At 46.6% G+C, this 27,770-nt stretch overlaps 3 protein-coding genes and 8 non-coding genes across 13 annotated transcripts; 2 read left to right on the plus strand and 9 right to left on the minus strand.

The window, feature by feature from the left end:
- Positions 1-33: 33 nt before the first annotated feature.
- Positions 34-107, minus strand: TRNAT-AGU (transfer RNA threonine (anticodon AGU)). The gene has a single exon. It is a non-coding gene; the product is annotated as a tRNA-Thr (tRNA).
- A 101-nt stretch (positions 108-208) lies between these two features.
- On the minus strand, positions 209-282 carry TRNAT-AGU (transfer RNA threonine (anticodon AGU)). Its single transcript has one exon. It is a non-coding gene; the product is annotated as a tRNA-Thr (tRNA).
- Positions 283-383: 101 nt separating this feature from the next.
- TRNAT-AGU (transfer RNA threonine (anticodon AGU)) lies at positions 384-457 on the minus strand. The gene has a single exon. It is a non-coding gene; the product is annotated as a tRNA-Thr (tRNA).
- Positions 458-557: 100 nt separating this feature from the next.
- TRNAT-AGU (transfer RNA threonine (anticodon AGU)) lies at positions 558-631 on the minus strand. Its single transcript has one exon. It is a non-coding gene; the product is annotated as a tRNA-Thr (tRNA).
- Positions 632-731: 100 nt separating this feature from the next.
- On the minus strand, positions 732-805 carry TRNAT-AGU (transfer RNA threonine (anticodon AGU)). Its single transcript has one exon. It is a non-coding gene; the product is annotated as a tRNA-Thr (tRNA).
- Positions 806-905: 100 nt separating this feature from the next.
- Positions 906-979, minus strand: TRNAT-AGU (transfer RNA threonine (anticodon AGU)). Its single transcript has one exon. It is a non-coding gene; the product is annotated as a tRNA-Thr (tRNA).
- A 100-nt stretch (positions 980-1,079) lies between these two features.
- TRNAT-AGU (transfer RNA threonine (anticodon AGU)) lies at positions 1,080-1,153 on the minus strand. The gene has a single exon. It is a non-coding gene; the product is annotated as a tRNA-Thr (tRNA).
- Positions 1,154-3,279: 2,126 nt separating this feature from the next.
- On the minus strand, positions 3,280-3,353 carry TRNAT-AGU (transfer RNA threonine (anticodon AGU)). The gene has a single exon. It is a non-coding gene; the product is annotated as a tRNA-Thr (tRNA).
- Positions 3,354-5,047: 1,694 nt separating this feature from the next.
- Positions 5,048-10,664, plus strand: Naa80 (N-alpha-acetyltransferase 80). 2 transcript variants are annotated; one of them, XM_077637586.1, is made up of 5 exons: positions 5,048-5,256; positions 6,146-6,291; positions 7,290-7,365; positions 7,446-7,536; positions 8,230-10,664. In XM_077637586.1, exons 1-5 carry the CDS (start codon positions 5,165-5,167, stop codon positions 8,470-8,472), a joined length of 648 nt encoding a protein of 215 aa, XP_077493712.1. In that variant the 5' UTR covers positions 5,048-5,164; the 3' UTR covers positions 8,473-10,664. The 2 variants fall into 2 exon arrangements, with proteins under 2 accessions (XP_077493712.1, XP_077493711.1); XM_077637585.1 differs by having other exon boundaries at positions 5,058-5,355; positions 8,230-8,589.
- Positions 10,665-11,190: 526 nt separating this feature from the next.
- On the minus strand, positions 11,191-14,940 carry LOC144104513 (putative glutathione-specific gamma-glutamylcyclotransferase 2). 2 transcript variants are annotated; one of them, XM_077637587.1, is made up of 4 exons: positions 14,656-14,940; positions 14,207-14,248; positions 13,961-14,056; positions 11,191-11,788 (listed from the first exon to the last, which is right to left on the minus strand). In XM_077637587.1, exons 1-4 carry the CDS (start codon positions 14,788-14,790, stop codon positions 11,429-11,431), a joined length of 633 nt encoding a protein of 210 aa, XP_077493713.1. In that variant the 5' UTR covers positions 14,791-14,940; the 3' UTR covers positions 11,191-11,428. The 2 variants fall into 2 exon arrangements, with proteins under 2 accessions (XP_077493713.1, XP_077493714.1); XM_077637588.1 differs by lacking the exon at positions 14,207-14,248.
- Positions 14,941-15,195: 255 nt separating this feature from the next.
- Positions 15,196-27,653, plus strand: LOC144104515 (transcription elongation factor, mitochondrial-like). Its single transcript, XM_077637590.1, has 5 exons — positions 15,196-15,343; positions 18,347-18,664; positions 20,941-21,087; positions 24,769-24,930; positions 27,181-27,653. Exons 1-5 carry the CDS (start codon positions 15,245-15,247, stop codon positions 27,403-27,405), a joined length of 951 nt encoding a protein of 316 aa, XP_077493716.1. The 5' UTR covers positions 15,196-15,244; the 3' UTR covers positions 27,406-27,653.
- The last annotated feature ends 117 nt before the right edge of the window (positions 27,654-27,770 follow it).

Genomic DNA, 27,770 nt, shown 5'->3' on the forward strand with positions numbered 1-27,770 from the left:
AACCGTCAGGTGTACACTGCAAAAAAGGAAATTAGGCACCGGCGAGATTCGAACTCACGATCTCCTGTTTACTAGACAGGCGCTTTAACCAACTAAGCCACGGCGCCGACGGATGCACCACGGAAACCCGCTCATTGAAAGGGTGCCCCAGTGCAACTCTGGTTTTTAGAAAAAGAACCGTTAGGTGTACACTGCAAAAAAGGAAATTAGGCACCGGCGAGATTCGAACTCACGATCTCCTGTTTACTAGACAGGCGCTTTAACCAACTAAGCCACGGCGCCGACGGATGCACCACGGAAACCCGCTCATTGAAAGGGTGCCCCAGTGCAACTCTGGTTTTTAGAAAAAGAACCGTTAGGTGTACACTGCAAAAAAGGAAATTAGGCACCGGCGAGATTCGAACTCACGATCTCCTGTTTACTAGACAGGCGCTTTAACCAACTAAGCCACGGCGCCGACGGATGCACCACAGAAACCCGCTCATTGAAAGGGTGCCCCAGTGCAACTCTGGTTTTTAGAAAAAGAACCGTTAGGTGTACACTGCTAAAAGGAAATTAGGCACCGGCGAGATTCGAACTCACGATCTCCTGTTTACTAGACAGGCGCTTTAACCAACTAAGCCACGGCGCCGACGGATGCACCACGGAAACCCGCTCATTGAAAGGGTGCCCCAGTGCAACTCTGGTTTTTAGAAAAAGAACCGTTAGGTGTACACTGCTAAAAGGAAATTAGGCACCGGCGAGATTCGAACTCACGATCTCCTGTTTACTAGACAGGCGCTTTAACCAACTAAGCCACGGCGCCGACGGATGCACCACAGAAACCCGCTCATTGAAAGGGTGCCCCAGTGCAACTCTGGTTTTTAGAAAAAGAACCGTTAGGTGTACACTGCTAAAAGGAAATTAGGCACCGGCGAGATTCGAACTCACGATCTCCTGTTTACTAGACAGGCGCTTTAACCAACTAAGCCACGGCGCCGACGGATGCACCACGGAAACCCGCTCATTGAAAGGGTGCCCCAGTGCAACTCTGGTTTTTAGAAAAAGAACCGTTAGGTGTACACTGCTAAAAGGAAATTAGGCACCGGCGAGATTCGAACTCACGATCTCCTGTTTACTAGACAGGCGCTTTAACCAACTAAGCCACGGCGCCGACGGACGCTCCACGGAAACCCGCTCATTGAAACGACGCCCCAGTGCAACATCGGATTTTAATGCGACCGCATTCAAGGCCTGACTCCAAGGACACTTCCTGAGCGTACGCGCCACGCGCGTGCGCGTATGCGCGTATGTTGGAACCGATCTGCGCGTGCGCGAGATGAGCCATGTATAGTAGGCGCGAGTGCGGCGCGGGTATCTCTACAGCCCCAACTCGATGCACACATCCTAGGCGTACGGCGGAGCGCCTACGCGCCCAGCGCCGCGCCGTGCCAAGCGTCGAAAAAAGTCATACACCTCCATGCTCCCTGTGCTGGGGCGTTCTCCCTCTCGAGCCGACCGAAGGAATTTCAAGCGTGAAGAAAGGGGACTTGGGGGGCGCTGAAAGGACAACTTAAACCGCGAAGAAAAGTTCCAGGAACCTGGGATAGGTTCAAGCCATAAAGAAAAGAGTCCCCGAGAGCCCCCGCCGTCCTCCTATTGTTGTAAACCGGACCCCGCTTCCGACGCGCGCGCAAGCGCGCGCGCTCAGGCGCGGATATCTGACATGGACAGATATCTGCCCTTGCTCGCGCCTGCGCGCGCGTCGCGCTTTGCGCATGCGCAGACAGAATCCAGCGTACGCCCGTGCGCGTAGGCGCTCCGCTGGTACGCGTAGGATGTGTCCATCGAGTTGGGGCTTACTACTACAGAGATCGGCGCCCGGGCTCGGGCGCTCGCACGCGCGTCTGAAGCACCGTGGTCTGAGTCGGGAGCGAGGCGCGGTTTACAACAATTGGAGGACCGCGGGGACCCAGACTCCTTTCTTCGCGGTCAAAAGTTCTTCCAGGTCCCCCAACTCTTTTCTACGCGGCTTAAGTTCTTTCAGCCCTCCTGCGGCTCATCTCGGCTTGAAGTCGCAGCTCCCCTAACCTCTTTTCTTCGGAGCTTGAAATTGTCTCTCGGCTCGAGAGGGGAGCGAGCCAGCACCAGGAACATGGAGATGCATGCCCCTTTTCGGCGCCTGCCGCTGGGGGTCGTTGGAGGCACAGGCGCTCGCGCGTACGCCTAGCAGCTCTCTTTGGAGTCATCACTTTAGGTTGTCGTCTTACAAAAAGTTCCAGCTTCTCTGTCACGAAATTCCCTGATTGGTCGAGAAAGGTCATGTAACCTTGTGACGGCATCACATCGCACCCACCATGACAAATGGCAACCTGACCATCGTATTGCGAGCATCGCTGCCAAATTCAATGCAACTGCACATGCCCACCGTGGAGCTGCGCATGAGCCTTAGGCATAGCCTTACGGAAGCTCGGGAAGGACAACCTGGGTCTCACAAGCCCAGCCGGTGGCTGTGTTTGAAAGAGCCACCTGCCGAAGCAGCGGTGCATCGTTTAACCACTGCACCACTAGTTACGCCGGTGCAGTAGTAGAATGAGGACTGCCCGCAATCTATGAATGCGACTGAGTGGGTAATGATGTCGTCAACACGGCGTGGCCGCGGTGGCTCAGTGGTTAGGGCGCTCGACTACTGAGCCGGAGTTCCCGGGTTCGAACCCGACCGCGGCGGCTGCGTTTTTATGGAGGAAAAACGCCAAGGCGCCCGTGTGCTGTGCGATGTCAGTGCACGTTAAAGATCCCCAGGTGGTCGAAATTATTCCGGAGCCCTCCACTACGGCACTTCCTTCCTTTCTTCTCTTATTCCCTCCTTTATCCCTTCCCTTACGGCGCGGTTCAGGTGTCCAACGATATATGAGACAGATACTGCGCCATTTCCTTTCCCCCAAAACCAATTATTATTATGAGGGCCGACAAAATTTGAAAGCTTCGCCGATCTCCCAAAATTGCAAAGCACCCTAAAATTTGTGAAGTTGGCCAATCCCCAGAAATGGATTAAGGTGGATTAGTGCGGATCAGTTGGTCGGATTAGTATAGTCCCATAGGTTAATCCAACGGAAGGTATTTGAATATTGAGAAGGTGATGACTCATTCATATCATTTAAGACTAATGGAACCGAGGTTCTAGCTTGAGTTTCGGCTGGGAAATAGCAAGAACATTAGACGCTAATTTTAGACACCATAGCAGGCAACCTAAGAGCTGCCGCATTTTCAGAAGAGGCACTAGGAGCAAAAAGAGAGATCAGGCACCGGCGAGATTCGAACTCACGATCTCCTGTTTACTAGACAGGCGCTTTAACCAACTAAGCCACGGCGCCGACGGTTGGCTCACAGAAACCGTACTGTTCTTCACGGAAATAACGGCAGATGGTACCAACCGGTTCTTGCAGGCACGCATTTTAAAGCCGGCCCGTTAACAAAGATAGATAAAAAAAAAAGCGAAGGGGTTGCGCCGGCCCAGTTTAAACACATCCGACGTGTGGGCTGAAAGCGACTGTTACGCAACCGTGCGGCAGGGTTGCGCAAAGCGGCGAAGTCGCAGGGGTCTTTTCCATGTGGCACCAAGGCGCCTATCGTTCCTTATCTCTGACCTGACGCTCAAAAAAACGTGACACAGCCGGGATGCCTACCTACTATCGGGTTGGGCTGCTGGAGCGCGTAGCGCGAGCGGCACGGATTTGTGACCGCGGATACCGTAAACACATCTCTCTGGACCGTTTCCGTAGAAACGTGAATCATACCAGTTTTAAGAATCTCGCGCATCTCTCGCCACGTGGGCCACATTGACAAATTAAACTTCTGTGTTCCACTGGTCAATGGTTGTAACAGGGAAAAGGTTGAGGCCAGTGCAAACAATTCATGCCGCCCTGGACGCGTAGCGTAAGTTTAAGCGACCGGTGTCAAAACCGTAAAAAAATTTTAAAAAATGCGATATGGATAAGAAACCAACATATAGTTAGAACGGCGTTTCTGCAAAGGCTGAAATCTTTAGGGCCAGCCGGCAGCGTGTTTGAGACCTCCGGTACTATTCTTTTCACTTTTCTTTTCACTTTAACAGTGCTTAAAAAAAGTCAAACAAAGGATTGCGCTTTTCTCATAAATTTGATGTAAACTTGATGTAGCGACATTTTCCCCCAGCTCAGTCATACTCAACGTAACCTCTCCAGCTGAAGCCCACTCCTGAAAACGTGAATGATTTCAGAGGCGGGACGAGTAAGCTTGGATTTCTTCTAGTTGCTGATAAGGGGTGTCAGCACCGACTCGAGAAAAATAATAGCATGACAGTCAAAGCAGGGGTGAAATGCGACTGCTCAAATTACCTCAGAGATAAAAGGCACGCCAAGTGTGCACGTGGTATACACATGGTACGCGGAAAAGCAGCAAGCTGGCCGCCATGTCTGTTGAGATATGTAAGCAGGTTTAAAAGATGCGAGTCAGTATCTTGGCGGTGCTTCATGTGAGACCTTATCTCTTCATAATCTTTCAAGGAGCGCCGCGTTTTCTGGTTTACCAAAAAGCACTCCCATGTTTGCAGTTCAAATGAAGGTTGCACTTCAGACACGTTCGAAAAGACTCAGGGAGCAACTTCAACCAATCTGCGCTGTTTACAAAGTTTTGTAGTTTATATTTTTCTTTTTTTTTGGCGGGGGGGGGGGAGGAAATGCAGAGGGGGTCTGCTGCAGTCTTTTAGCGGCTGAAACGAATTCATTGCTGAGAAGAAAAAAAAAATGTGTTTTTCCCGCCGCTAATTCAAACTTGCGACATTGATGATGATAATGGCTCCTGAACTCAGTGATTTAAACTTGGAAGTGGTTCTGAGGCCTAGCCTCAGAGATCCGCAATTTAATCAGCTAGCGCATGTTAACATTACGAGTGAAGATCAAAAATCTCTTCGCTTATGTCAACACTGCTGTCTTTCGTCTGTGCAAAACTATTTGCCATGAAAGAAAAAAAAAAGTAGTTCGTAGGTGGGGATATGGGGAACTGAAATCAACTCAAGGCAAGCTAATCCAGTAGGAAACATGAGCTGTGTCGTCTGCCTGTGATGTTTCGTTGTCTGCGATTGTAGAGTGCGGTTTTCTAACAAATAAGACATATTCCAGCTCATGAGTTGCTGTGACAGTTTACAATGGAACTCGTTGAACTTCACGATCATCCCGAGTACATAAATGCCTGCTGTAACATCTTGAACAACGAATGGAAGCGAAGCCACACAGCTCGGTACGTGAACGTTGCGAAAGTCGGCACGTTAGAATTTTCGGGTTCCCAGTGCTGGAAAATCAAGTTGACGCCATTGAAGAAAACGAACAGCACTGCGGTGTGAGTGTTTGGCAGAATAAAATTTAAGCTATTGATATATCCTTGCAAGTGATCGAGGTCGTACGAACTTCATCATGGAAAATATTCGAGGTTATTTTACATGAGTCATTTTACATAATATGAAGTCAGTCAAAGGGCCATTTTCAGCCTCCTTATTTTTTCGTGTGGGAGCTCGCGTAGCTGCTGGTCGTTAAAATTTCTCATGTATTCTCTCGTAAAGAAAGAAGAGAAAGAAATTTAGGTCGCTAATCTTTGTGCTTGTGGAATCTGCAATGCAAAGAGTCACAGCCTGGTTATGGCCAATCCCCCTTGTGGGTATGTGCCATTTTTGAGGCAAACAATAACAACAACTTGTGGTCACTGCGTCGCTGCTTCACAGGCTATCATATGCAGATATATTTGCTGTCATCACTGCGATAATTTTGGAAAAATATATTTGCCTAATTTCATGCGATTTTCATATCATACCACTGCTACTGGAACTTTGCAGCTTCAGAAGCACTCTCCTTGAGTCTGAAGGCATTGCCAGTTTGCATGTTTACATGCGTGTGTCAAAATCTCTGTTCAGGTAGAATGTAGTGAATTTTCCTGGTCTGCGCCCCTAAATGCTCAGCTGCCTCTCCGTTAAAGGTATTCATTAGACTGGGGGCTGCTCCAAGAACCATCAGGGGTTAAATGAGACATCAGGGTTAAATGAGACATCATTGGAATTAGTGAGGTTAGCAGGACTGGTAATTAGTTAAATACTAAGCATCGTTCTGCAAGACTGCGTCGGACAATCTTGTTGCAGATTCCACAGCTTGAGCAAGTCCAGCAGCAACTTGCCTGCTTCGCTGGCACTGATCAAGCACAAAAAAGCCCAAGAGAGCCAAGTGATCGGCCACGCCAAACTATGTCGGGTGTTGCACGATGACAAGGCCTGCTTCGTTGAATCCGGTGAGGCGATGGTTTGCCGAAGCTTAAGTGCAGAATTCATTGCCATTGCCCCTCACATTTAAAACCAAATATGAACAGCCACATGCGCTTCTGTGTTAGGAAAACTCAATCACACTTGGCAGTTAATTTGGGGTCACTCTGAAAAGTACCACACGTTTTCTTGTGGTACACACAAGACATGGACAACAGAGGATACAACTAGTGCTGGCAATGAAAGACAGAAGGCATGCTATGTTTCAACATGAAGGAACATGATGTCCTTGTCGTCGTCATGTTCAAAATGTTCCATTTCAAAATATCAATGTAAATAACTGCATATGTTATCTTGGGGACAAGGAGGAGGTCGTCTCAGTACCTGTAATTTTTAAGCTCGATTTTGAGTACTGGCCCTGTTGCATACTATAAACAACTTCTTTTTGTGAGCTCAATCTTTTTTCTTGGTTTAATCCCAAGCTGAAACTTTGGGATAATTTGTAAACACCGAGTTTCATGTGATGGATGTGACAGGCTTATGACAAATTGTGAGAATTTTATGAGCATACACTATTTCTCTTATTGTTACAATTACATTTAGAAATAATGAGAGAAATTACATTGGCATAATAGGAGAATTCTGGAATGAGTCTCTTGAAGTGCTTAAACTGGTAAAAGGAAGTGCAGCCTAATGTGCAGGTCAGTGCAACATTAAAGGGAACATTTTGTAATCATGAATCAGCAATGACTGCTCAAGTATAAGTGGGAAGCATAATTTTGGGGTTCTTCTAGTCGATTCAGTTTTTGTCTGTAAGGATGGGCTAGTTAATTTAGCTAGTTAGTAAATTTGACTCTCATGTACGATACATTTTCCCCTTTTGTATTTTTCAAGCCTTTGTTTCAAACTGATATTCTGTAGCAAAACGGTGTGTTCGGGGCACCAGGGCTTTTGCAAAGCTGCAAAAAAACTGCAACAGTTTGGTCTGCGTGAAAATTTCGATAGTGACAGAATGTTTACTTTTCAGTCATAGTCATACCTGAAGAGAGGGGGAAAGGTTTCGGCAAGCTAGTCATGAAGCTGACCGAAGATTATGCTCGCAAGTGAGTAGATTTCTAAGCTAAACTGTCTTTTGTGCCTTTGTACTTTTTTACGTATCACCGATTGTTTTCGTTGCTTCAAGGAAAGGCTTCACAAGATGTTACCTGTCAACCCATGACAAGGAACAGTTCTACAGGGGTATTGGTTACACGGTTTGTCCCCCTGTCTGTGGGGTAAGCATTTTATTTAGCGTTGTGCATGCGAAGTGTATATATCAATAATGCTCGCTGACTGCCACTTATTGACACTTTTGATTCAGAGTAGGCTTAAATTAGCATATGTAAAAGAGCGGTTTGAAGATTCGGGCTAGCGGGTAGTCGACTTGAACATTCATAACACAGCAAACGCATACGGACGAGAAAAGAATACAGCACTCATGCACAGCAGTAATTCTTTCCTCGTCCACGTGTGTTTGTTGTGCTATAAATGTTCACAAATTTGTATGTGAAGTATAAGCTGCTTGGGGTGTTGGAAGAAGAAACTTCATCAGTAGTGATTTGTTCTTCAGCTATTAACTATGGTAGTTGTGTATTGTTACTCTAATTGGAGATGAAATTCCTTTCTTCAGCCTTTCTTTTTTTTCTGCCTGCATATTGCAGTTATTTTGTCTGCTTTAATTATGAAGCTGTGATTTGTTGCGCAGTTTTGTTGAAAAATGGTATTTTGTGACAGCTAGGTTTTCACGCTGGCGAGACTCACAAATGCTTTCTTCAAAACACTTCCGTTGGTGGAGGCAAAAGTGGGAAGAATAATGCCAGTTTATTGTGTAAATTTGCACGGCATATGGCAACTTGTGAAAAAAAAAAATTGCCCTATCATTTTCGTTGGACAGATTCGCAGTAACAGTCTGCTTTTGTTCGTCTCAGATCTCAGGCACAATGGACCACATGGAAAAGTTCCTCAGGCTCTTTGATGGCAAAACAAATGAATCATCTCCACAAGACAGCAAGTCATTAATCGATGGCTGCTCGCAAAGAGTGACGCACATAGAGAATGCGAACCCGCTACCTCCTCCTCTGCCACCACCACCACCACCCATGTTACCATTTTCGTCTCAGATGCAAGTCAGTACAGTACTAACGCAAGTGTGGATGATGAAACAGCTGTGATGCATTGGCAGAGTGAATAAGGTTTAATAACTGGAAGGGGCCTTTGTGTGGCCTGATACTAGTCTTTGTGTCTGCTACTAAGAGAGTTGTGTCTAAGAGGTTGAATGGATATATGATCTGCCAAACTTGGATCAGTCATGTATGTGACCTTCAGCGACATCATTTCATGCAGATGATGACTTTTAGGTTGGGGGGAAGGAAGGGGGGGGGGGGGCTGGCAATAATCGATCTGATGCTGTATAGAAGGGATACATATGTGAGGTGAGTTTCACCTGCAGCAGCTGAACATTGGAAAAATTCGGCAGTGAGAGAAACTCTATCCAGTGTTGGCAATTACCTCTATTTCAGTTCTTTGCTTTTTTTAGTTTATAAAAGATCCATTTTTAGTGAAAGTGGTTATATGGTGCTGCATACGCACCGTTCACCTGATGCCGAGCACCACTGTGTGCGTCGTGTAAAGACGGAGCCAATGGCTGTGACGGCGGCAAGAAGGCCCTGTTTGTTCTGGTCCGCTAGATAATTATGGAACGCAGAGACAATACATATGACAGCATGGCTCTGGCGACCGCCTGCTTGGAGGAGCTCCCAAAACAATCAGTGCTTTGCCACATTGGCCGTACAAAAAAACTTTGAAGACATTTTGTTGAAGCGGCCATGTTCTTGGTTCAGCCTTGTGTGTGCTGAACCACTTGCTGGAGGATAGCGAAATTAATTGCTCTCAATGGATTGATCTTTCTTTGAGCCCGAGGTGATTGTATATGATTATTTAACTGCCGTTTGTCATGAGATAGCTTGATGTGAAAAAGGAGCTAGTCACATTAATATTTTTTTGCCACTGTCGGGCAGAAGCAGCCAAAGTGGGCCGCCAGATTGCAGTCACTGTAAAAATGGCTGTGGTTTAGCTCTGGTTAAACCTGGAGTGATGCGATAGCTACAGCTGGCCGAGTGGAACTCGCTCAGTTGAATTGCAAAGTCAGTCTTTCGCTGCTCTGTTTCGCCGGGCGTTCCTTCTCCATTTTTGTCCCTGGACGTGTATTCACTCTCTCCACTCGCCCCTACTCGGTTTCACCGGCTTGCCATGCCGCCGGCAGCTGCTCCGCACCACGTGACCAACAACGCACCTCATGACCAGCCACGACACCGCCACGCTGAATACTCAAAATGCTACTTTAATGTAGCTATCGCTACAAAATTCTGATGTATGGTTGAGGCATGACACCAGTTTTGTGTACTTTTGTGGATGAACAAAGACCACGTGAGGTCAACGCCCACCAAATGTTCACTAACGCGGCTGTGCAAGAATGTTGAGAGTATCCTGAAACTGTAGCTGCATTTACTAAGAGGCAAAGGCCTCTTGCATTGGTCTGCAATTAACCTTGTCCAAGACTGTTCATAGACCATTTGTAGCTGAGTTTACATGCCATGTTTATCGTGTCGTGTGTTTAGATGCATTCTTCTCCAAGAAGCACCTTGAGTGAAGCTGTTGGTATTTTTAATGCAAAAGCATTACTAGTCCCATTACGAGAAAAAAAATGGTGATGTGTGTGTGCTCGCGGATGGTACAGACAATCTCAGTGATGGCAATAAAAATTGGGTGACATCGTCACGCGGCTATATGACGCATGCAGCACCGCCATTTGAAACAATCCTATACATGTCATTTGTCTATATATATATAATCTCCATTGGCCAACCTCCATGAGGCACAACCGTTTGTCGTACACCATTTCGGGTGATGTCAGATGATTTCTCATTGCATATAGCATAGTTGTGCCGGTCAAGTTGGAGGCTAACTTGAGACAGGTATTCGAGCCAATGACGTATACACCTTCATTTGTATGCCTTCTCACTTTCAGGTGAAAATTGTGATGCAACCGTTCATCGTTGAGCTGTACAGGCGGCGTCATATGCGCATGTGTGTGGGTGATGTCATACATCGTGCCAGCAGAAACGGTGCAGGCAGTGGTGCGCACTGCTGCATGCCTTCGCATTCTCACATATAAGCAATCTTAAGTGTCTGTGCCTAATTAGTGTTCGCTGAAATATAAGCATCGCCTTCGGCATGGGTCAAAAACACACTATCAATTATTACAAAAGCAACGTACTCGTCGTGTGGAGACAGTGGACTTTCCTGAGAATTCTCATGTTTTGCCCTTTCGCAATTAAATGGAAGCTCTGGAGTGTGGCTAAAATTTCCTGTTGTTTTTCAAACAGTGCATAATCATTACCAAGACTTACACTGGTCACTATAAAATTTCCGCATGCTGTTTATTGTGCTTGCTGTCTGAATTTGAAAAGTTCCGCTTCGGTGAAGCTATATGGGGCTGTTTTTGCTGAAGCTACCAGTCCTTCCTGAAATCTGCGTGGATTCTCCGCTTCACTGGGTATTCTCGTAAGAAGTGTTTTCATTAGCTATTTAGATGCAGATTACTTTCTGCCTTTTATGCTGACTGACGTTTTGAAAGGCTCTGTCAATGGTCAACTTAGCAAAAGGCCATGCAGTTAACTGCCTTTACTGCTGTGCTAAGCCGTGGAGTAGATGAGTGTCAGAGTCGTTTATTGTAACCAGACAAAGCGAGCGTGATAATTTTTCGAATGTAATTTAGGTGCCTTAAAGGAAATGGAGAAGAACCCTATCACTGCACTACCATCAACTAAGCACAGAGCATCTTGTAGAAGTTCAGTTTAATTTCAAAGGTATATGCTGGCCACTCCATACCAGTTGTCAGAGGCAGTGTTTAATAAGTTGCACATTGCCACGCTAAAAACAAGTCACACACAGAACTCCTTCTTGCACTGGAGTTTCACACCAATTTTTTGATGTCCTTTGCATTCCTCAGTTATGATCACCGGGAACCTTGAGATGCGCTGTGTCAGCCTTTGCAGTAACTTTTGTTCAGCGAGGAGGGCTCTAAAAGTACGCCACCTTGCCAGAATTTTGTTACGCATAGGGGCGTCACGCAACCTCTGCCCGCGTCCGGCTGCCTTCATACTGATGCCGTTGATAGTCGTCGAGTTGCGCCTGGGGGTGGGCCGGCTTTTTTTTTTTTTCCGAGGTCTCCAAGTTCAGCAGGTTGCGCTCGATGTCGAGCAGGTGCTGGTCGCGCACGTGTGGTGCAATGTTGCGCATGCACTCGATGAGTGACAGCAGGTACTCTCGGTTGGAGCCGCTTGGGCCCGCGGCGTCGCGGATCTGGCGGGCGATGTCCAGCGCGCTCGCGGGCCCAAGGTAGAAGGGATTCTCCTTTTGCGCCACGTATATAGTGAGCAGGAAGGGCTTCTCTTCGTCTTTGGCCGGATAGAACATGACCTGCACCTGAAATTCGAAAAGAAAATTGCCTCAGTTTGCGGCACTGACTGCTGTGTACGCATCAGCCAATGAGCACAGTTTTCGCGAGAGGTTCATAGTCCACTACTACCATGGTAAGGGAGAGACAGTGTTGCCAAGCGGAAGAGCTCATCAGTATCTGAGGTTGCAGCACGGGGCCAGTCTGCATGTTCCACCCTCTCTAGATGGCGCTCTTGCTAGTTATGGAATCTCGCGCGAGAGAACGTTCCTTCGTACCTGGCTACCTTGGTACCAGCACAAATGCTACCGCTCTGGCCATGGTACTACAGACGATGGCCGTATGGGCAGCAGTACTATCAAAGGAAACATTAACTAGCATTCAAGTAATGATTACCTACTTCTATGAGCGAGAGCACACTTTTCTTTTGTTCTAAATACTTTTTGTATGGAGTAACAATACCCAAACAACATTTTCAAATTCAATGCAGAAATGTTCTTGTCTGGAGTTTCACACCAATTTTTTGATGCTTCTACATGTACATTTTCAAAAGAGCAAACAGTCTGACGTGATTAAAGTGAGCCTTTAGGCAGAGCCCTCGAGTAAACAGACACACTGGCTGTTCCTCGTGCGAAACAGAACAGTCATCACCATCATCAACAGAGATGTATGCCTTTAAATCGGGTGGTGGTTCAAGCCACCTAGCCATGATTTTAGATGCCAATCAGATAACCTTCGCTTGGTTACTAGTCGCTTAAAATCTACTTTTCCTTCACTGAATCATCCAGCATTCCTATTTTGTGCCAGTTGCAGCAAAATTACTCCAGATTGGTTTCTTTGTTCATGACTCAACTAGTCCCAGCAACCATCGGCTAAGTGTTCCTCACCTTGGAGCACACACTGGCTTTCCGACAGGTCACTGGTTTAGTTTCGCACATTACATTTCCTGCCTAACTTGCTTTTTCTCCCAACATTGCATCTGCTGCACTCTTAGATGCTGCCGCTGCCCATACAGTCATCTCATTCAGATACTGTCAGGGTAACTACTCTTTCCTGACCCATGGCAGACCTTAACCTGTTACTGACTTGGAACACAGCTCACTCCACTGTTGTGTTATATCATTCCCTGATTAACCTAACTATCAGCTGCTCTTGCCAAGAAGAATGACAAAGATATTTGGTATGATGGTGAAATTCGGCCCGTCACTGGCATCACAGGCAGGACGGATGCTTTCTGTTGTACTGGCTTTGATGTTGGTTTTATACCGTAGATTTAGCTTGTCCCCATCATATAAATCCGTCTCTGTATTTGTATTATGTTAATTACCCTGTCACCCCATTCGTGAAGTAAATGTTCCTTATTTCACATCAAGTAATGAGTCGACTTTTCCTTCAGCCCACTCAACGTTACACTTTTACAGCGATAGCTGTTAGGCGCCCGTCCCTGGCTTTCTTGTCGCCATCAGCGTCATTGGCTTTCTCGTGGCCGTCGTCACAGATGGGTGCGTTAATGTCTAAGGTGACATGACGTGAAAATGTCACGTGGCCTTATATCATGGTCAACCTGGGTCGCATATGCCTATGGGTGGCTCTGGAACAACCGCCAGCCAGTGCAGGGGTGCATCACTTGACCACTACAGCAGTGTGCCAGGAATATATCCCCAAAACTAAATTCCTAAACAGCTATCGCTGAACATCGTGTTGCACAGCCGTAACCGTCCTGTGAGTTTTTTTTATGCCACTGTTCCCAGATGGAAATGTTCAGTTAGAAGTTGCTGGTTCAAATAGATGAGTGACTTCCAATTTGCAAGCCTATTCACTCTGCAAAAACTGTACTGCCACCATTTGTTCGGTAAGTGCTAACGAGCACAGGTGTTGGCTCAAAACGTTTATCTGAGCTGTGACAGCCATATAGAAACAGCCCATATATCTGCTGCTACGATAAAGAATATAGGTAAAACCAATCGGTAGGGCTCGGTAATACTCTTGCTCCGTCATAGCAGTCTTTCTCCACCACCACTGGTTTGGTAATGGGCTATTAATCAAATTAAGTACTGGCTTTGACTTTTATCTTGGCTCAGACAGCATGAAAACCTCTCCATTCTCACCACTAGAAGAGGATATATATATAGGTTACAAGAAGTGTACAGTATCTACTCTGGACACATCCGAATAAAGACCTACTATTAATATACTCGTACCCTGTCGTAGCCATCTTTCTCCCGAAAGTCGAGGCGACCAATCACCTCTTCTTTCTCGGCCTCGGGGATTTCGTAAGCAATGCCCCAAACGCAGTCCTGAAAAAAAAAAAGGGAGGGGGGATGTATAAAAACAAACAACGCCGCTCAAGTGTTCTGTAAACAGACAGGCGTGTATACTGCGCCGAGAATAGACTGCAGCTTTAGCTATAGTTAGGCGAGGGATAAAGGATAAAAACAGCAGCTCACGCTTTGGTCTGACGACGGCACCAAGGTCACCACACGACCGGGCTGGAAGGGTGACATTAAAACTGTCAACACGGGCCACACGCAAGAAACCGGCCTGCATTTTTACGAGGTAAGAAAATCCACAAACAGCGCGGATTTCTTGAGAGTAATCGAAAACGAAACCACATTCGGTGCGAAGCCACATTATATTTGCCTGCCGCGATCAACAATCTCGCTAAAAGGACGTTCCCGCCTAAACCGCCTACCTCATTCAGCTTGGCTGCATGCTCATTATGTGCGCGGTTCGCTAAGAAATCGCTAAAATTGCCCGCCTAACGTCGTCCCTGTGCACTGGTCCGGTCGGAGCTTCATCTATCGCGCTTGCAGTACGCCTGACCTTGAACCTGAACTTCTCTGCTAGCTGTGACACGCTTCGTGAGAAGTGTGAGAGTAAACATCGTTAAGCTCACCTTGCCAGGGACGCCGCGGTGATCTTCGCTGGCTTGCCAAAACCGGCGCACGTACCCCTTGACGTAACCGACGATTTTGCGGTTGTATGGGAAATCCGCTTTCCACATGAGCGAACCGTAGCCGAAGACATACATGACAGCTGAGGTCGGTGGACGCCGCCGCGTTAGTAAATCTTCAAATTGCGGTGATCATCGCCTGTTAGTCAGCTGTGAAGGCCGCCAAACAGCTGTTAGGTTGCGAAATGCAGGAACAAATGTCGGGTTGCCTGCGCGCATCACGCGCCTGGTGACGTAAAGATTCACGTGCTTGGGGAGAGCCAATAGAAAAAAAAAAGGAAGCAGTTGTAATAAGTCAGCTGTGGACGTATGCTGCAACTAGGTGTGGCACACAGATGTCAGCACGGTACTAGCTCTTCTTCTAAGCGCTTTATTGCTATTTGTCTAGGTCGTATACTGCAACTAGGTTTGGTACACAGATGTCAGCACTGTACTACCTCTTCTAAGCGCACTATTGCTATTTGTCTAGGCTCTGCCATTCTATTTTCTGTTCTTTTTTTCTTTCTCTCTTTGGGGAAAATTACATGGCATCATGAATTTACCGGGCTTGCGGTGTCCGGTGCAGTGTTTTAACCGCACAAACTTGCTGAAAGCGATCGTATCGGTTCAGGATGTCGGCGCCTTTGAAGTTGTGAGTGATCGCGGCAACATGTATGTCGCCTCTTTGGAAAGTCTCGGTGTTGTGTGTCGATGCATATGCACCCAGTTTAGCTTGTCGTCAACGGTGGTTTGCGACCTTGCGAATGTGAATGAATCGGAAACGAAGGGCAGTTTGTTTTGAACAGAAAAAAGACACATTTGGTTGTTCGCGCTCAACTGCTAATTGTTACGTAGGCAGTTACGACTCGGTTTATGACTTGGGCGTTCATGTGGGGTAATCGCCGGCGAACGGTTGCCTCAAAAATGCTGAAAACGAAGTGCGCTCAAGCCGTGTTTTTGTTTTGTTGCATGGCTGACTGCTTTCAGATGCATTTCTGTTGAAACTGACAGCTATCTTTGAGATATCCAAGTTACTTAAAAAGGTTTCAAAGCGACTGACGCGGTTCATCATATGGAAACTCGACAATTAAGTACAGTCGAGCCACTGATCCGGAGTACCCGCCTTCGAACCCGGCATCGAACCCGGTCGCGGCTGTGTTTCAATGGAGGCGAAACGCACAGGCGCCCGTGTGCTGTGCGATGTCGGTGCACGTTAAAGATCCCCAGGTGGTCGAAATTATTCCGGAGCCCTCCACTACGTACGGCACCTCTTCCTTCCTTTCTTCTCTAAGTCCCTCCTTTATCCCTTCCCCCACGGCGCGGTTCAGGTGTCCGCCGACATGTGAGACAGATACTGCGCCATTTCCTTTCCCCAACAGCCAATTTAATTCAGTCGAGCCCACTTATAACGAACCTGATGGTCGCGCCGATTGCGTTCGTTGTATCCGAGGTTCGCAGTAAGGGGACTTTCCACATTATAGCCAAAAATACAAAGCCTGACACAAGTGGCGTTGATTTCTAGGTGCAAGCTCGGCCTCCTCATCATCATCTTTACAATATTCTTGGAAGTTGGGGAGTGCTTGTACTTCGCCTACTGTAGCTTGGTCGTAATGCAAGTCCGAACCGGACCCCTGAAAGTCGTGGAGGAGCCCGAGGCAGCTGCCCCGGGTTAGGATTCCCTGTCTCCGAGTCGGAGCTTGCGTCGTTGGGTGGTCGGGCATCCCGTGAGTGGAGCCGCACCATTGGAGAACATCGACGCCCTCCCTGTCCTGGCCAGACAGGAGTCGAGCGATGATAAAATGAGGGTCAATATCTCGCTGTCCCCATTCCCATCACATTACCCATAACCCTTCCCTCAGTCCCATTCCCACAACCTATGTCCCACCCCCTCCGCTACGTCCCAGGGGAGATCAGGGGAGTCTCCCCGGGCCCGCTCCCCCGGCTGTGGGTCGCTTAGTAGCATTACCCCATTTTTTTATTTTCCCACCTTCGGGTGGCAAAAGCACAACATTGCCTTCGGGCCTTTTCATTTATATTACGATTGGGTTAAGCCTGTGATACTTTAGTGGTACAGGCAGGAGCTCATTGGTTTACGTTTTTTTTATGGCAGCTCCACCATACTCTTTGTAGCTTGGTCGGCAGGCAGGAGCTTATTGGTTTACATTCTTTTTATGGCAGCCCCACCATACTATATATGTAGCTTGGTCGGTAAGCCCGTTATACCTAGTGACACGGGCTGGGGCATTTTATTTTTCAATCTTTTTTCTTGCCCCACCATAATTTTTGTAGCTTGCTCGGTGTATCACCCGCGTCATCACCCGCGCAAACCAAGTCATCCTAAACGACTTCATATCCAGCCAGTGTAGCATACAAATCCAAGTGCGCCTGAACTTGTGGTGCCGTCGTTTCCAGGTGCATAAATCCAACCACACTGAAGCAAATTGTGATGTACTCTACAGCTGTCAGTCATGGCAGCGCAATAAGATCCTAGCCGCAGTATGCCAGCACCTGGTCTCAAAGTTGACACCAGCATATGCTGTGACGCGCCACCAATTGGGCATCCTGAGCACATCAGTGATACCCATGTTGAGAAGAGCTTGGTCACCACAGCCAAGGAAGACAGCACATGGTGCTCCCCACAGTTGTCGAGCACGAGCAGGAACTCCCCCTTTTTTTTTTTTGGCTATGTAATGCTAGAAATGGACAAACCACTCGGCAAACAGCTGTTTTGTCTTTTCTGTACCACTCTTCTACACTAATGCCTAGTGACATACTCGTCAAATTAACAAAAGTCGTTTGTCGCCAAGCCTTTGTGTTGGCCTTGTGTGTACGTGAGCATAGTTCACAAACTTCGGCCTGCAAGACTTGCTGATGACAAATGGCAGCCGCCGGTTGCTGCTGACCATACATGTATGCAGAAAGACTGTAACATGAAGCTTGGTGTGCTTTATACCAGGGCAAGCATCGCCTTCCAAGGCATGCATATCTTACAACTTTCTCGAGTCGCCACATTCTTTCCAAAGAAGACTGGGTATTGCATACACCTTCACTTATATTAGAGCCTGAGAAAATATTTCAGTCGTGAAAGCATGATGAGTCTCCAGTATCAAAAGGCGGTATCACTTTTTCGTCGTCACCTAGCAGTAGCAAAACGGACCGCATGAGTCCTGCATGGGATTAGGGTACATTTTTAGCGCTTTACGTTAAATCTTGGTACATGGTAATTGCTAGAGAGTTTGTGTGTGTCATTGCTCAACATTAAGTCGTGCGTAACCCAAAGACTGGAACTCATGTTTACTTGCATGTTGAAAGATAACCACCTAGCCACCATATATAACAATGGCTGGGACAAGTGTATGGAGTTCTGAAACATTGCCACAGACATGGTAAAGGCTTGACATAAAAAGTGAGGTGTGCAGGACAAATAGCAAAAGAGAACTTGGCAGCTGTCCAGTTGTGCATGTTTTTCTTTGTCGTCTTTTTTTTTTTTTACTGAGGACCATGCGGCTGCCACAGATTTGACATCAGCAGACCGCGAATGTGCACTGTTCTCATTGCCTCGTTCTGTTGTGTTTTGTGCTGATACCACAACAAACTAACCAGCAGCCTAGCTGGTCAGTCTGCCAGATTGCCACAGCTGCAATGTTCCATGCAGGGTGTTCGGGGGATCTCCTTTGGCCAGCAGTACACCCGAGAACAGCAGGACCAGATCCTGAAGGTCCTGAACAACTCGTCGGAGAAGGAGCTCCGCAAGCTTGCCATCGGCCCGTCGAACGTTATGCGCATTCTGCACCACCGGGAAGAGAACTGCGGCTTCAGCAGCATGGACCACGTCAGCGCCATCAGCGGCATCCAAGCGCGGGGCCTGGCACGCATCTGCGAGGCCATCGTGTATGGAAAGAAGCCCCAGGAGAAGAGGCTACCCGACCGGGGCAGTAGCATCATCCCACCCCTGACGCTAGAGAGGATAGAGGTAAACCACTACTGCAAGGGTGCCCCTTTGGAGTAGCTTCTTTTGTTTTCGCGCTTTCTGAACTGGATATCAAGAGCACTGCTGTAAAATGGGTGCCTGGACCTAGTCAAGCTACATTTAAACATCTTTTTGGCCCTGTAACAATTCCAGAAGTTCGTAAATGTCTGGAAGAAATAAATGCATCTCAATTCGATTAAATTTTAAGGATGGGAAATCTGTAGGTTCCACCAAACCCACCGTGGTGGCTCAGTGGCATAGGCATTCAGCTGATGAGCCTAAGGTTGTGGAGTTAAATTCCAGCCATGGCGGCTGCATTTCGATGGAGGTTGCATACAAAAGTGCCCAGGTATTTTGCATGCGTTAAAGAACCCAAGCTGGTCTAAATTCGGAGCCCTCCGTTACAGCATCCCTCAAACCCACACATAGCTTTAGGACGTTAGCTTCACTTAACCATAACGTACTTTAGATTTCCCAACAGAGAGTCTTGTTTTTCTTTTTTTAGCGACAATATCATAAAGTAACACAGGCAGGACCTCTGTCAAGCTTACGAGCTTTTACTCCTGTCTCCTTCTCTGTCCAAGAGAAAATAAAGACAATGAAATACTGCCAAACCCCTTGGCAACGTGGTGCCTCTGTACAGGGTGCTTTCTGAGGCAAAGTTGAGACCGCCACCAGAGGAGCTGTTGCGGATGCCAGCTTCTACTCCTTAGCTGGTTCTCCCTGTATCGTTGTCTCTTCTTCTGTGCTTTGTTTAGTTTTGCATTGTTTGTATTAAATAAGTGGTCCAACAACCAACTCACCCAACATGCCGTCCTCACTCACTTGGCAACTTGCTGTGCACTGTTTCGCACAATAAGAGTTTTGTGACAAGCAAGTTTTTTGGCTGTGCTTTATAAGTTGTCAGTGAGCTCTCAGACCTGGATTAATGAAAGTTGTTGGCAGGCTTGGAGCAGTTTTATTTAGTGTGGTGTTATAAAATGCAATGCTTGAAAAGCGGTGGAGGAGGAGACCCCAGTGATGTTTCCATAAACATTAAGCCCAGTCATGGCGGGCGAATTCAGCAGCAAATGCTGGAGTGTAAAATGCAAATTCTTTATAGAACAGCGAGTTTCTAGGCTTAGAAAAAATAAGCCTTTTTCTTCTATACAGACAGGAAGCAGCCCAACTGTTTAACTATGCTTGAAGGGATGAAATGCTTAAGAGCATAAAATTCCTGGCGCAGTGGCTGCATTTGAATAGAGGTGCAAAAAAAAAAAAAAAAAGATGCCAGTATGCTGTGCGATATCAGTGTGTAATAAGAATACCATGTTATTAAGATTAATCCAGAGCCCTCCACTATGATGTCACTCATACTCAGCTCTGAGATATTAAGCCCCATGTACAACCAGCACAGTTTGTGCAGTTACTTTAAGCAAAGTAAAGTGAGAGCTGAAAAGTTGGTTTTCACTTCTCTCAGTGGCTAACTGATATTTGTTTACTAATTTATTAGATTGGTGTTGCAGTAGAATAGCGATGATACGACTCTCACGGGGTCACAAAAAATATTTGTATCATCCAAAATGAGCAAAATCCTATGCAGGAGCACTGGAAGTGCATTTACGCAGATCTGTTCTTGGCTGACGGGATTTATTTGTGGCTGCACGACCACCGCTTACTCGTGGTGTTGGCGATATGCGGACAGAGCTTAGTGCTCGAGGGTGTGGTCACTACTAGTGCATTCATATCATCCACAGAAGCACGGCAGAGTGTTCAGAATATCCAAAATTCTGTGCATCGTACACATAACACTCCAGCCAAGGAATTCTACGAATTCATGTCATCCCGAAATTCGTGTCAACCGTGACCGTACATCGGGATCCTACTGTAGCTTAATGTTTAAAACAAACTTGGTTATATCACTCCAGTTGAATGCAGAAGTTCACCCTACACTGTTTTGCTACATTGAACCATTGGGCTTTCAAACAGTTGCTCTTGAAATGCAAGTCTCTGAAAAGGTATCACTCAATTTATTTGTTTAACATGAAAAAACATTTGCAATTCCATTGGTTCTTATCATTCCCTTATGAAACATGGGTTGTGTCATTGAAGTGTGAGAGCTTCGGAAGTCTTGGAAAAAACCTTCAAGGTTTATATAGTGTCGGTGGCACACCATTAGATAGCCGGCGCTGTGTAGCATCAACTTGAGTAAAAACGTTGCAGCTGAATTCATGTGCTTGGAAAGGGGGCATTGAGGGCTAGCGGTTAACCTGTGCCAACACATCTCTCTCCACTTTCAGGGCATCAGCGACATAGTGGCCATAGACGTGAGCCCCCCGTACTTGACGTGGACGCACGTGACCAGGGAAAACACAGTGGTTGCACTCGAAAGAGTCAAGTTCCTAGAAGACAAGGCACGGCCTCACCTGTATATTTACTATGATGCGGTAAGCCTGAGCACGAGACACATCCTTCCATACTAGGGTTATCCTGTAGCAGAGTGCAGTGTGGCCATGTTGAAGTCATCATGCTTATAGAAAGGCTTTGTGTGTAGTACATGCTGCATGCAATTTTCATGATGTTTTCTGAGCCAGAGTTGAAGCTACAACCAGAGGTGCTGCCCACAGTGCAAGCTTCTGGTCTTTGATCGCCTGTTCTTGGACTGCCTGTGGAAAAACACTAGATTAGATTAGAGATTAGAGAACTGCAGTCGTGTAGTTTAAAATATCATATCACATTCACTGCAGGCAGCAAGGTATGGGAAGTGGCAAGGTGTTTGCGACACCAGCAGGGAATGCATCTATCTAGGGCAAGTAGTGACTGCATACCATATAAACTCGTGTCAGGGCCACACCTTTGTTTTTAAATTTAGGTGTGAATTCTGAAGGTGTTACCTATACATGAATTTAAAAAAAAGTATAACCTTTTTTTTTCTCAACTATTTAGTTCAAAATAGGGGGTGTGGCCCTTAAACAAGATTATGTGTTATCCCAGCCATGACAGAGAAATAGTAGAGAGGATAAGAATAGGGTGCAGAGATTTTGGCAGGTGCTTTCAGGGCACGAATAATAGATTACCAGTATCCTGTAAGAGGAGCTTGTATTATAACAGTTGTATCTTCCCAATACAGTCAAGCCCACTTATAATGGCCCCATGTATAACGAACGTTCGCTTAGTACGAATAAAAACAATGTATCGGTCACAATGCACATGAGGGTTATGGCACCAAGCCTCAGACAGAACAAATGTCCATGAACACGACACCCGGTTACAGCGAACATGCAGGTGCCACGTACGTGCGCGGCGACACCTCTGCACTGCTGTAACCATTATCAGAGACATTGAAACCTCGATGGCCTTTGCTTTTGATGCAAAAACAGGGAGAAAGACAGTAGTTGCATGAATGTTAAAAAAAAGCAAGAAAATAGAACTCCAACACGCAAGCGCTAAATTATGGCTTCTGCACGCATTGAGGTCACCAACAATCTTGAGGCTGGGAAGAGGGGCGGCACATTCATGGATTATCACTGCTGCCTGTCCTCCACTTTAAACATGGGAGTTCAGAAATCTTATGGGGGGCCATAAATGAGAAGGCCTTGTCTTTACTTGCTATAAAATTTTGCTCTTGCTTAGACTAAGTATGCAGGCAGCGGAATGTTTTTTGTGTTGGTGTCACATACCTGCATACTGCACCGGTGAGCCCTTCGCTGAAAGCCTGCCACCAGTCACTGTTCAGTAAAGATGCCGCCCTGACAAAACTAAACTGCGCATGCGCAGAAATGACCAACTCTGTGGGTAAAAAAATTCATGGCTGGCTGACATATATGCACTGCAATCAGAAGTGACCACCGGCCGACCTCTCCGCCTTTCTTTCATTAAAATTCTCTTTCTCTCTCGCTGTGACAGTCACCGGGTTGGTCACGATGCACGCACCCAACTTACTTTGCTTCCTGGCCAGGGCAGAAACGGGTAGCGACATGAAAAATGTGCCTTCCTGTGGCAAGACTTCTTTGGGCTGGTGATGACTCCCGCATATGTAGCGTAAAAAGCACATTGAGTAAAGCCGAAATTTGGGCGAGTTGGTACGAGTTCATTTTGCACACCACGGCTTGAGCTCCCGATTATGGCAGTCTGATCTGCTATATTTAGTCCACTTATTGCGAACTCCTAGTTGTGACGAACTAACAGCATGTGGCAGTGAAGTTCGTTGTAATTGAGCACAATTCTACTCGTTTGTGGGGATGTAACCTAGTGGGTAGCGAAAGGGTTTTGAAGTAAGTTGCAGATTATGCAGAGAGCTGTGATAAGACATTTGAAAGGGGGCAATATTAAGAGATAGGAGGAGAGCGTAGTAGATTAGGGAAATCAAATTAATGAAATGGACATGGATTCTTAAGGGTAATGAAATAGATTCAAAGAGAAGGTAAACATAGGAGGTAGCAGGGATTCAGAGAGGCAGACGAGATTAGGAGGTTTGCTGCGATAAGCTGGCCAGAGCTGGCACCGGACAGGCAGGGTTTGCTGGGGGGGGGGGTGGGGGTGGGGGGGGGGGGGGGGGGGTGGATAGGAAAAGTCCTTTGTCCTGCAATGGTGTAGTTATGCTGATGATAGTTACAACAGTCATGCAGTTACCTATACTCCACTGTTACCCACACCTTTTGCTAAACATGCTCTCAATTACTTCAGTTTAACACTACTACTTGTGTATGCTGCCCTGAAGCTCCATACTTTGTGGTAATGGCTTACAGTAGTGCAACATGGTTGATGACAAAGGTAATGACTGGCTATTAGGGGTGCACCGCTTTTGGCTTGCCCAGAGACTGAAGCCAGTAACCAGCGTAACACTGTTGTTAACTGTTACAGAGCTGGTCTTTTGCTCAGTGTTTGATGCTAAGCAATGTCTTCCGTCTTAGCAACGTATACCATGCAGTTTTTGTCTAACAAGCTGCATAGGTGACTTCTTGTATGTTTGGGAACTGCTTCTTGCAAGCTATCAAGGTTAAAGACTGCGGGTTGGTCGTTAACACAGGTTCTTTAGTACCGTTTGTTGGGGATGTGGAGTACTCCTTGCGACCAGAAGTTCCAACATCCTCTATTGCCGAAAATGCATAATTTTGTTTTCCAACACTTAAGAGAACACATGCGTGCGGGCATGCCTTGTGGGTGCTTCCTAGCATGAATGAAATATGGCTGGCAAATTATTGCTTTGCAACGTCGGATAATCAGCTAGAAATTTTTTGCCAGGCACAGAGCTCGTCCAATGTGCTTTGGGAACAGCTGCACGACAGGCACCCACATCAGAAATTTATTTCACCTTGGGGTATTCCACGAAGCACACCAAAAATTATGGCATCACCTCTGCTTCAAGGTTCTCATTGATTTGGCCTTCGTGGTTGGCTCAGCTTGCAGAGTGACAACCCAAGTCCCCTCTGCAGTTTTAGCATCACTGCCTGGACAGAGATCTTAACTAGAAACACACAGATCTCAGAACAGTGTAGTATATGCCTTCCTTTGGAGCTGCCTGGCTGTAAATAACATGGACATAAATGGTAATTACTGCCCTGTCAGAGTGCTTGGCAGAGAGAGATAAAGGAATTTTAATGAGGGGAAAGGCAGAGTCTACTGCTACTGTAATGTGGTAGTGTGTTGTCTTGCTAAAGTCATCCCGGCTGAGTTATGTATGCTTCATCTTTGAAGAAGCGTGCAAAACACAACTGCGCCAGACGAGGGATACATGATGCTAGCATTTTTCTGACAACTGTCTGTGCATTCTCCGAGTGTAAATTTTGTAGTGTTCATTCACATGGAATGACGCCATTGTGTTTCAAGGTATCAAGGGATGTACGCGTGTCTGTTATTTTTAGAACTGAGGAATAGTCAGACAAGTACATGTATTCTTGAAAGTGCCAATAATAACTTTTTATTCCTTTAGAGCATCACCTGTTATAACCAGGTCGCCTCTGAGATCTCATGGTTGTCGCATTGTCCCTCTTCTAGTGTAGTTATGTTTTGTGCTTCTTCAAAGATGGATGCCATCCAACTCGCTCAGGTTTTCATCCTAGCAGAGCTGTGCAAGCATATCTTAATGCCTTGTCATTGTTCATTGCTTGCGTATATGTGTGGTTCAGGTGCAGCAGGTGCTGAAGCAGCTACCGACGGCGAACCTGTACGTGGTGGAGCAGAAGCAGCAACGGCCCAAGGGCGGCGAGGTGGCACACACCCAGAGCCAGCTGACTGTGCAGGCCATGCTGGTAGCACTGCTCAGCCACGGCAAGCTTCTGCAGCCACAGGCAAGTCCCCGTTGCTGAATGTTTGAGGTGGGGGGGTCCAAGAACCTTAGAATGCGGTCTTCATGTAACTAACACTGCCAGCTTTGATATTCCAACCTACTGTTGGAGGTCTTCGTTTTACCACTTCCAGTAATGACATGCTGAGAGTAGTTCATCGGTACCACATTTTATTGTTTTACTACAGGCATGTTTTGGTCACGCACTTTCTTGTGCATTTCTGATTGGAGTAGAAAATGTGTTCTTTTAATCCGTGTAACATGTTCATACTTACTCTCACATCTTTTGTTTGAAACTTCACTCTTGTAAACGAGTAGGGTGACGGCTAGTCAGGCTACCAAAAATTTTCCCTCCATCCCCTCATGCGTGAGAGAGGGATTCAGTTTCCAATTTCCCCTGTCGCTTTGAATGTTCTGTACATAGTTGGCAGGTTGTGTTTGTGTGGAAGTTACTACTGTGCTCAATCTACGTATACGTTTTCATCATTCTACAACTTTCCTAGCATCCTGCCCACCTCGCTGTACTCGCAGCCTATTTTGCAGTCGCAGCCTGCCCTGCTGGACATGAGAAATCGTCATTGTCTAGAGTACTGCAAAAGGTAGCACGGCGTATGGTTCATTGGTGCCTCTGGCTCCGTTGCTTGGTCTGTCTTTCATGCATTACACTGACTCGAGACATTTCAGCTATGCAAGGAAACATCCTTAGAAGCGATTCTGTGCAGGACTGCTATGCTTTCACATAAAAGTGTGGCCTCTTAAACATGGTAGCTGTATTTGAAGGGTTTCAACGGGCTCGTTTCAGAAAACTGATGAGGTTTGACACAGAACACGAAACATGCCAATCCTGAGTCCTAACATAGTCGCGTTAAGGTTACAGGTGGTAACATTGAATTCATAGGGCCTTGCAGAGAAATGGTATGCACTAAACCCATGGAGAAGCTTCTGTTTGGTATTCGAAATTTCGAAACATTTGTCTCGACCGAATAACATTTCTAGAATGCTTGCTTTGTGTGGCTTCAGTTCAGCGTAACTCCTTCGAGATGGCACTGTGGTGCGCACGCAGCCAAAGCCGCGACTTCATGGACGCTGCCTAGGTGTACGCACCTGCATGTGTACCAAAGCTGGTCTGTGCATTCGTGCGGCAGCAGACTCAAGTCGATGCGAGTGCGGTGCCCAGATCTGTACCTGCCAATGTATATGCCCGCGCTTCCGCGGGGCGAATCTGAGTTGAGTGCAGCTGCGCAGCCACTTTTCTGCACTTTAAATTCGCTAATCAAGTGCTACGGTGCAAATATAAAGGGGAGCTAGCATGAGACAAACGGAGGTGGGTGCCGCCTTCCGACGGCTCGCAGAGTGGTGCTGGGCACAAAGTACATATGCCTAGCAGGTGTTGCGGAATCGCCAGTTAAAATCAACGGCTGCAATCAGAGGTTCTATAGATGAGTCTCGCATCCCACGTATACGTCGGCACTGAATGTAGGTCGACTTCCTCAATTTGCAATGGAAAGTTTTGCATAAAGTCGAGACAGCTTCAATGAGTTGGGCAAAGCTTCAGTGCACTCTTCTTTTTTTCTCATGTAATGGCTTTGTGTGTTAGAAAAATGTGATTTTGAGAATGTTCGTTTCCTGTTCAACATTTTTTACGTGCCAGCCAGAAATATTCGAAATATTTGCCTCAAAATTATTTGAAGAAAGTTACTATTCGCTTTGAACCCAAAACCACTGTTTGCATGCCCCGAGTTAGAATTACAGTTCAGGCCTGTTCGTGTAGTGCGCACTGCTAAACGCCTGACTGCCAGGCATATCATGGCCACGCATACCGTATAGGTAATCTGGTGTGATGGCCGCACTCCATTTTGGATTATATAATTGAGAAAAAATACAGTTGTGTGCGTGCTTTTTTTTAATTGATGTATAGGCCGCACCTTAAAAATTCGTACCTAAATTAAAACAAGAAAGTGCGGCCCTTACACATTTTTTTACAGTAGTCTCTCATTTGTATGTCTCAGAACTCGGAAATTTTTAGAACGGTCAGTACATTCTTAAAAGCACCATTAATAACTTTTCCTTTTTACAGTGTCGGCTGGTATAGATGAACCCACTCCCAAGGTGTTTCATAGTTGTCATTTGCATGAAATGACATCATGTAGTGAGGTCAAGTGACTGACTCCCTGAATGCATTCCCCTTACACAAACAACAAAAACTGAGGTCACACTCTGCGAGTGTTCACTCAACTGTCCTTTATCCTTGCAGGTGGTTTCCGTCAAGTCTTCTGCAATCACAAACCTCTTCAACCTCAACGTTGGCAACGAGCGAGTATCTGGGCAAGAGACTCTAAGGAAGCTGGTTGACGAGGGAACGCTGGACCTCCAGGGCAAGTTGAAGAGCGCCTACTTCAAGGAGACGTCCGTCAACAGGGAACACCTCTGCGGGGTCATGTTGCTTGCCAGAGCATTTTACATGCTCATTGAAATATGAGAAGACGATGTGGCAAGTCATCCAGAAAGGCGACTTTGTTGAAATGTGTATCATACTTCTAGGAAGTGTACAGATCTCATGATCCAGGAGATGCCGCTAATGCGTTAATGAAGAACAACCGTTCCTGCCGAGCTGTCTTAGGAGGCCTGGTCAATACGAAGGCCGTACTTCTGGATGTAAAAATACCCTGTGCTTATACTGTAGATGGAATGATCTGTTGTTGCAATAAAACAGTTGCTGTCACATTAGTCTTGCACATTATAGAACAGAATGCGTTGTGTGCCTGGTTCTCCAAATTTTAACGAGAGTGTGTTTAGAAGTTCATGTTGCAGATAAACTGCGTTGTCGCCGTGAGCAAAATGCGC

The sequence above is a fragment of the Amblyomma americanum genome, chromosome 9 (assembly GCF_052857255.1).
Source record: "Amblyomma americanum isolate KBUSLIRL-KWMA chromosome 9, ASM5285725v1, whole genome shotgun sequence".
NCBI lineage: Eukaryota > Metazoa > Arthropoda > Arachnida > Ixodida > Ixodidae > Amblyomma > Amblyomma americanum.